The 7,506-nt window shown below is 46.8% G+C and overlaps 1 protein-coding gene across 1 annotated transcript; it reads left to right on the forward strand.

Annotated features, from left to right (window-relative positions):
* Positions 1-939: 939 nt before the first annotated feature.
* On the forward strand, positions 940-3,225 carry LOC141478000 (uncharacterized; the record flags this gene model as incomplete). The annotated part of the gene is made up of 3 exons (XM_074167142.1): positions 940-1,470; positions 2,024-2,353; positions 3,178-3,225. Coding segments are annotated over exons 1-3 (813 nt in total), but the record flags the coding sequence as incomplete, so codon positions are not given.
* Positions 3,226-7,506: the final 4,281 nt, after the last annotated feature.

Consider the following 7,506-nt stretch of genomic DNA (forward strand, 5'->3'; position numbering starts at 1 on the left):
TATTTTCCTTTCTCTTCAGCATCTCTCATTGCATCCCACTCAGTTTCCCATTTTATTGAAAAGCTTAGATTTCACAATTGAGCTCTATCTGCACCATTCCTCTAATTTGCTTAATTGTATAACTCTCTATTTTGGGGTCTCAGTCTGTACAAGTACAGCTGGAACTCAGTTTCAGCTCTCATCATCTTGAGAAACTTTATGACTTGACACTGATTTTGGCAATAATGCAATGGCAAGAGTCAATGGCTTCTCATTTTTATTTGCCTTCTCCTTTTACCCTGTAGCAATAAGGAAAAAAAAAAAAACCAACCCAAGGAAACACAAAATAATTTAGGTTGGAAGGGACCTCTGGAGGTCATCTGCTCCAATGCTCTGATCAAAGCAGGTCTAGTAAGATGAGGATGCTTGAGCCTTGAACTCCTCCAAGGGTGGAATTCCCTCAGCTTGTTTTAATATATGATCATCTTCATGGTAAAAAGCAGCCAAAACAAATTTCCTTAAGTTTTATTGGAATTTCTCATGTTGCAGCTTGTGTCTCTTGCCTCTTACCCAACCAAGGTGCATCTCCAAGAAGATGTCATATGCACAGAAAAATACAGGAAGGACATTGAGCTCCAAACTGAATTTGAGCTCCCCGAGTCTTACAGACTGTTACCCAGGGAGGTGGTGGAGTCTCCATCCTTGAAAATATTCAAAAGCCAAGGTCCTGGGGAATGGGCTCCAGGTGGCCCTGCTTGAGCAGGAGGGGTGGATCAGATGACATCTGGAGGTCCCTTCCAGCCTCAGTTAGCCTCTTTTTCTATGACTCTGTACAGAGCACGTGACATCTGAAACCACAGGTTTCAAAATCTAGAAAGTCAGATTGTAGCTGTGTATGCAGCCAATTACCCCGTGTGTTTTAATTTCCAGTTCCTCTCTGCTGTTTAATCACTTGCAAACATAGCAATAGTGTTTAAGAAGACGAGCTGTGTGATATAGAGGAGCAGAAGACTTCCTTAGTCCCCTGAGTTGGTGAAGTATTGACCACCGAACAAGATGTCTGTCAGAAATCAATTCTTGGGTTTTTGGAAAAGTCATTATAATGTCTTGTCTGTATCACTTTATTCCATAATTCTGATTGTGCTCGAAGAAATAATGGAGACTGAATTTAAATGTCCTCGGAAGGCGTCATTAAAACATGGGTACGTTCTTTCCTACTTTTTCTGTCCAGCGTTCATTATACTTGTCCTGACCTTGACCTCCAATCCTTCATTCATGACCTGCATTTGCTGCGCTGGGAAATGCTCGTGCTGCCGGACAATTAAGATAATGTTTAGGATACTTCTGCCTCCTCTGATCTGGTGTGTGATCCTGCTGTGCGATGGCAGATACATAGACTGTGTGGCTTCAAGAAGCCAAGGAAACAGAGATCAAAATGCAAACCAAAGCAGTGCAGCAGAATTACCCAGTGAAGCCTCCACAATATCTCAGGTAAGAGCCCTGGGAATCTAGGACTTCAGGTATTTTAATATCGCTTATTTTGTGTGTGTGAATAATCTGGAATGTGTAGTAATATGGAAACCATTTCATCTGGAGAATGAAGTGTAAAGTTGCAATTCTGATTTTTATTTGATATGTTTCCTACATTTGCATTACCTTTTTTTATCAGTACAAGTTTATAATACGCATGTTCTTCTGAGGCTAAAACCTGAGCTTTGAACATCTGACTCCATGGTTATTCTGGAAGTTTACACATGTGCTTTGCATCTGGCTCTTAAAGCAAGTCCTATGAAAATCAGAAATAAGATTATTTACTGTTTGAGAGAGAGACACCAACATTCCTTGTTTCAGTGCGTTACTCTCTTACCATCAGTCGTCATTTAGCAATGGCAGGAGCGAGGAATGTCTTTTACAAGAAGAACTGTGTGGCTTAATAATAGTGCAAGGCTTTAATATGGTAAAGTTCTCCCCTCACTCAGGTGCAAAACATTTTTAGGAATATAAAGTCCATTGACATAAGTAGATTTAATATTTTCTCTTCCAGATTGCAGGGATGGGTATTCTTGCTCTTGTCAGCTTGCTTTATGGCCTGTACCACATGTTCCACTTCTGCTCCTGCTGTAAAGATGAGGAAGAACATTGGAAAGACAAGCTGGAGAGTTTATTAGAGGAAGAAGTAAGGAAACACATTGAAGAAAAGAAGAAAGAGCGTGCAGAGCGGATAATGCAAGAGAAAGTGAAACCTTCTCTCCAGCAAGATAATGCTAATTTCTGGGAAAATGTAGATTTCAGAAACACAATGAAAAAAATAAAGGAAGCTGTAGAGTGTGTTGTTACAGAGACATGGGGGAGACAACAAGCAGTTAAACAAAGTGTGCCTCTCATCTCCGCAATTATGAAATAAGAAATTATACCCTCTCAGCAAGGTCACCTATGGCCACACTTATGCTGATGACCCCCAGTTTTCCGTAGATCTCATCCCTCTTACACCTTTTGGACTCCTAGGTCTACTGCCAGTTTGATATCTTCTCTTTCGTACTCTACTCTCAGGTGATATTAAAAAGCTTTATGAAAGGTTGTCTGGTAGTCTTTGTTTATATGTATTTCTTATCTCACCTTTATTGCTCACTAGATTGCTCACACCAGAACAGACTTCAGAAACCAGCACTTAGTTCTGAAGAGGTGGGCAGCTACTCCTGACGAAGGGGCCAGAGCAGGTGCTGATGCACCAACACCAGGAGGCTCGATCTGTCTGTCCTGGGCTTGCTGGGGAAAGCACCCGCCTTGTTCCCAGTCCTCCTTGTCCACCAGAGCAGGTCTTGTCGGCACTGGTCACCTTATTATCCCTCTTCCTATCTCTTTGCCCTCATTTTGTTGCTCTTTCACCTCTCTTTTTCCACCCCGGTATCAGTTTCTGATCCTAGTTTTGCTATATCTGTACCCAAACTGGTACTTCTAATCCTGTTGCCTGGACAATCTCGGCCACTCAGGCTTTGTCTTTGCATAAAGCAGGGAAGAAATAAGCAAAGAAGGAGGAAACATCTTCAGGTCTTAAAGGGCAGGCGAAATGTGAGCTGGTCCTTCCTGAACATTGTGCTGGTTTTCACTGTTCCTGCTTGCAAGGAATCAATTAGTCCTTAATTGCAATAAAACTTTCTAAGCACAAGTCAAGTGTTGGTGTCTGTATCACCATCAAAGGGGGACCACATGCTCCGTTCATCCTCAAGTGAACCGGCCTCCTGGGAGGTAGGGCAGCCAGCTTTCTTGAAGGAACAAAGCAGGTCTGACCTGTTGCTCAAAAGAGGGGAAATAGGGGATGAGCGTCGACCAGCAGCGTGCACACCTGGCCTCTGGGTTCAGAATCTGAAACTCGGTGCCACCGTGTTTTTCTGCCTCAGCGGAGCTCTGCTCCCTCCATTGCACACCAAGAATTTGGAGGCTGCTGCTGTTCTTTCAAAATGTATTCATGTTTATGAAGTTCTACAGGACGGTGGGGGGACGATGAGCTTCCCCACCTGTTTTCACAAAGAAGGTCCATGGGTGAGGATCAATGAAATCCATGGCCATGGCTGTAACGGAGCTTAAGACAAAACCACCTATAACGTACCTCAGACAGGGACCCAAGGCCCAAGCCTGAGCTTAAATGGAACTCCTGGAACCTAAATGGAGCTCCTGAAGCTTAAATGGAGTTCCAAGGTATGTGGATTGAAGCCCCACCCTGGGAAAGTTGCCCACTGCTCAGCTGTCAATCACCCCTCAGTCCTGTGGGATCAGAGACCCCAGACTGTCCAGTGAAAACATTTTCGAGAGAGCCAGCAGAGCCCAAGCTCAAGCTTTACTTTCATTTGCCCAAGCACTTCTAGTCCCATCACATTTACCAGAATGACCAAAATCTGGAACCTGGCACAGAAACGAGGAACACTGATTGAACAGCAAAGATCAGGGCACGCTTTTTACCTAAATCCCAAATGGAGAGAGAGGCTCCTGTAGGACACACAGATATTTCCCTTGAGGGAAGAGCTGATGCTTGCACGTCTCTGGCTGGGGTCCATCCCCACTTCTGTAGTCTGGCTTTCTTGAACATGCAAAGCTACATAGGCCCTTTTTGGGGGCAGAAATTTGCCAACAAGACAAAAGCAGAGCAGACAGGGTTTGTTACCTGCTGTTGGAGAACAAGGTGGACCGGGGAGTGTTACTACGGGGAGCCAAGAGAGGAAAAGAGAAGGTGTGAAGATTGAGATCTCAGGCATGGATCAAGAGTACACTGGAGAGAGAAGAAGATCAGAGGATGCCCAGCAGCACTCACAGATGTCCGGGAGACCAGAACTGCTCTCCTTGGAGTTGTCTGAGATGTAACTTTGTCCTCTTGGTGATGTGGGTGGACAGCTTGACCAGGGCTGAAGACTTCCTGCAACTGGTTGTGTCATGGACGGGGACACACAGAAGGAAGCAGGAGCTGGAAGTGAGGAGGGGGTACTCAGAGAGTATTGAGAGGGCACAGGAAGGTTCAGAGGTAAGATCCACACCAGAGCTCGTGGAAGTTGAGGGAGTCACAGGGCACTTGCTTAGGTATGTTTTGCGTGGAGATAGTTTGGCTTTACCTGATCTAGCTGAAGCACCATTTCTAATAATAAAGAGACTTTCCAGGCTGTCTCTCGGACAGCCAGCTCGCCCACTGTGCCTGCTTGTCACAGGAAGAGAAGTCCCAAGGACTCCTGATCCTGGTGCCACGTCCTGGTTCTTACCCAGCACCACATCCCTGTTCTCATCAACTGTTCTCATTCCTCTCTTCCTCCACAGCCTGCGAGGTGCCTGCAGAGCTACCACTTGCTCTGTTAGTAAGACTAATGGTGGATGGCCAAGAGCACTGTCCACTGGGTGCAAAAGGAGACAGCAGAGAAGGAGGGACAATTGCCCCCGCTCATTTTTTCACCCCAGGGAAATATTTCAAAATAGCAGCCTTTGGGCAATACCTAAACACTGCTCCTTGTCATCTTCTTCATCAGAGCAGAGTCTCCTGGACATGGTGAGCAGCAAAGGTTTCTTTTCTCCCCTGCTCTGCTCCCGCCATCTGAACCCACAGACTCAGAAACCGGTCTCGCACCAGAACGAACCCAGTAAGGGCACTTTGGCTTTCTCTGAAAGCAGTCTGCCGGCTGTTGGCTACAGGCATTTGCTGCGGTTTCATTCTTTCTCTCACTGGCAGGAACTACTGGGGCATGACCCTCAGGACGGTGAGCTACGCCACAGAGAGACTGCCAGGGTCAGAGGAAGACCCTGCAGAAATATTCTGTCACTTCATGCAGTCTGTGATACCTTGCTCGGCCTCCAAAGGCCAACCTGGAGATGCCCAGGTCACCATTAGGATGCATGTTGTATCTGCTTGACCTGCACTGGTGTCTAAATTCAGATGCCAGGAGTCCTGGTTTGAGGTCAAACCAATTTTCTTTTCAGTAATTTTACTTTTCAGCTAAGTCTCTTCTAACTCTCTGAAATTAACGGCACGGTTTTCAGTGCCTGCTTCTCGCAGAGGAGGTCTGACGTTTACAGCGAATGCCCAGGGATGGTGTGCAGAGAGGCTCCTGCTTACACTTACTGCTGTAACAGCCGAGGTCCACTCACTTTGATATGTACCAAGGTGGAGGGTTGGAAGCAGAAGAGCGTAGAAGGGCGGCACCTGCAGGGAGGAGGGGACGGGAGAGGTGACCCAAAGCTGCCCAAGGGGGTGTTCCATCCCACCTGCCTCGTGCTCAGTATAAAAGCCGAGGGATCAAAAGGCTCAGCTTCTTTCTGCAGCCGCCAGCATCCAGGGAGGACTCTGTCTGTTCATCTGCCTTTGATCCAACCTGTGTGTTCCTGAACCCAGTTCTTGAATCCAGTTCCCGTCTGTCACTGAGCCCAGTCTGGGACTTTCCCAGTACCTGCCAGTGTCGTGATTGTCATCCTGGGAGTGCAATATGGCTTTATATATATTGTACAAATTTCATTATTTTCTTATTAATAGTATTATATTTTCTTTTTATTATTTCATTATTAATATTTCATTAGTTTAGTTTCTTTTCAGCTCATAAGTCTCTCTCCCTCTCATTTTCTCTCTTCTCCTCTGAAGGGAGATGCTCTCCCTTCTCTGAAGGGGACACAGGTTAAAGGCAGCATCTGCTGTTCATGGTAGTGGCCAGCCCAGCCCAAACCATGACATCACCACGAGGCAACACGCAGGCAACTTTATCACGTACTGTACCCCTGACTAAACTGGAGCTGAAAAACCTGGCTTCAAGGTAGGCAGCCTCCCCTAAACCACCCAGTCCTGTGCAAGGAGGTTTCTAGTGGCACTTGGGTTGTCCGTGGGCGTCCACGAGACCTGCCTGGATCTGACAGGCACGACACAAAGCTTACAGAAGACATGCGGTTTTCTGCAGCAGCTGAACATTGTCCTTGAAGCAGGAAAAGCTCTAAAGCAAGGACGGGGGGTGAAAAGATCTCGGCCAAGCCAAACACCAGGGGATTTTTCAGCTTCATATTAACAAAGCAGAGGGAGTGGATGTCCACTGCCGGCAGTAATGAGTGCCTCTGCTGTATCGACCTGGGGAGCCCTCTGCTCTGCAAAGCACCGGTGACGCTGGTCTTGGGGAACTGGAAGGAATCACTGTTCCAGTTGCCCCTCTTCTTCTGGCTTTTTAGGGGAGCTGTGAGATGTGAGGCTTTGAGAAAGGAGGGGCAGTTTTACGTGGGTCACCTGTAACACTAGAGGATCTGGTGCTTTCTTAGCCGAGGACATCGTATTGGGGGGCATCAAGGACCAAGGACATCTCTGGGGGCAGAGAAGAGGAGGAGAGCAGCCTTTGTTGCTCACCATGGCCAGGAAGCTCTGCTCTGAGACAGGAGATGGCAAGGAAGAGTGTTTACCACCTGAAGGCTGATGTCTTGGAGGATTTCCCTTTCACGTACTCATGCCCCTGGTTCAGTAAATTCCAGCAAGCCCTTCCGCTGTTTTCCTTTGATTCCCAGAAAACCAAGCATGAGGACTGACAAGGAGAGCAAGGCTGAGCAGAGTTCTTACCAAATGGAGCTGCGTTCCTTGAGGACCCTTGCCACAGGGACCTGAGACTGCCTGTCCCTCTGTCCTGACACCACTGAGAACAAAATGGGGCCAGCAGCTGGAGTTTCAGGCACACACAATTGAACAGGGAGATTTCTAGAGGAGAGAAAGGCAGAAGACAAGCTGATAACTGATGCAGGGTCGAGATGTGAGGGTGGTGCCCAAAGAAGGAACCACCCAGAGCGATGGTGCAAGTACTTGGGGTGGCCGTGGCAGAGCTCCAGGAGTGCCTGTGTGCACAATGCTCTGCACTTCTTTAGTCACGTCTTCATCTTCCATAATATTTTGGAAAAAATTTTGGAGTTGAGAAGCCAGTTCTCCCTGCAGCTTCTCCTGCACTATCTCATCCTTCTCCGTTTTAATAAAGTTTTCTACTTCTTTCTCTAGGTGGATCTTCATGTGTTTCGTCTCAGAATTTTTTAGAAATA

Source organism: Numenius arquata, unplaced genomic scaffold (assembly GCF_964106895.1).
Source record: "Numenius arquata unplaced genomic scaffold, bNumArq3.hap1.1 HAP1_SCAFFOLD_512, whole genome shotgun sequence".
Taxonomy (NCBI): domain Eukaryota; kingdom Metazoa; phylum Chordata; class Aves; order Charadriiformes; family Scolopacidae; genus Numenius; species Numenius arquata.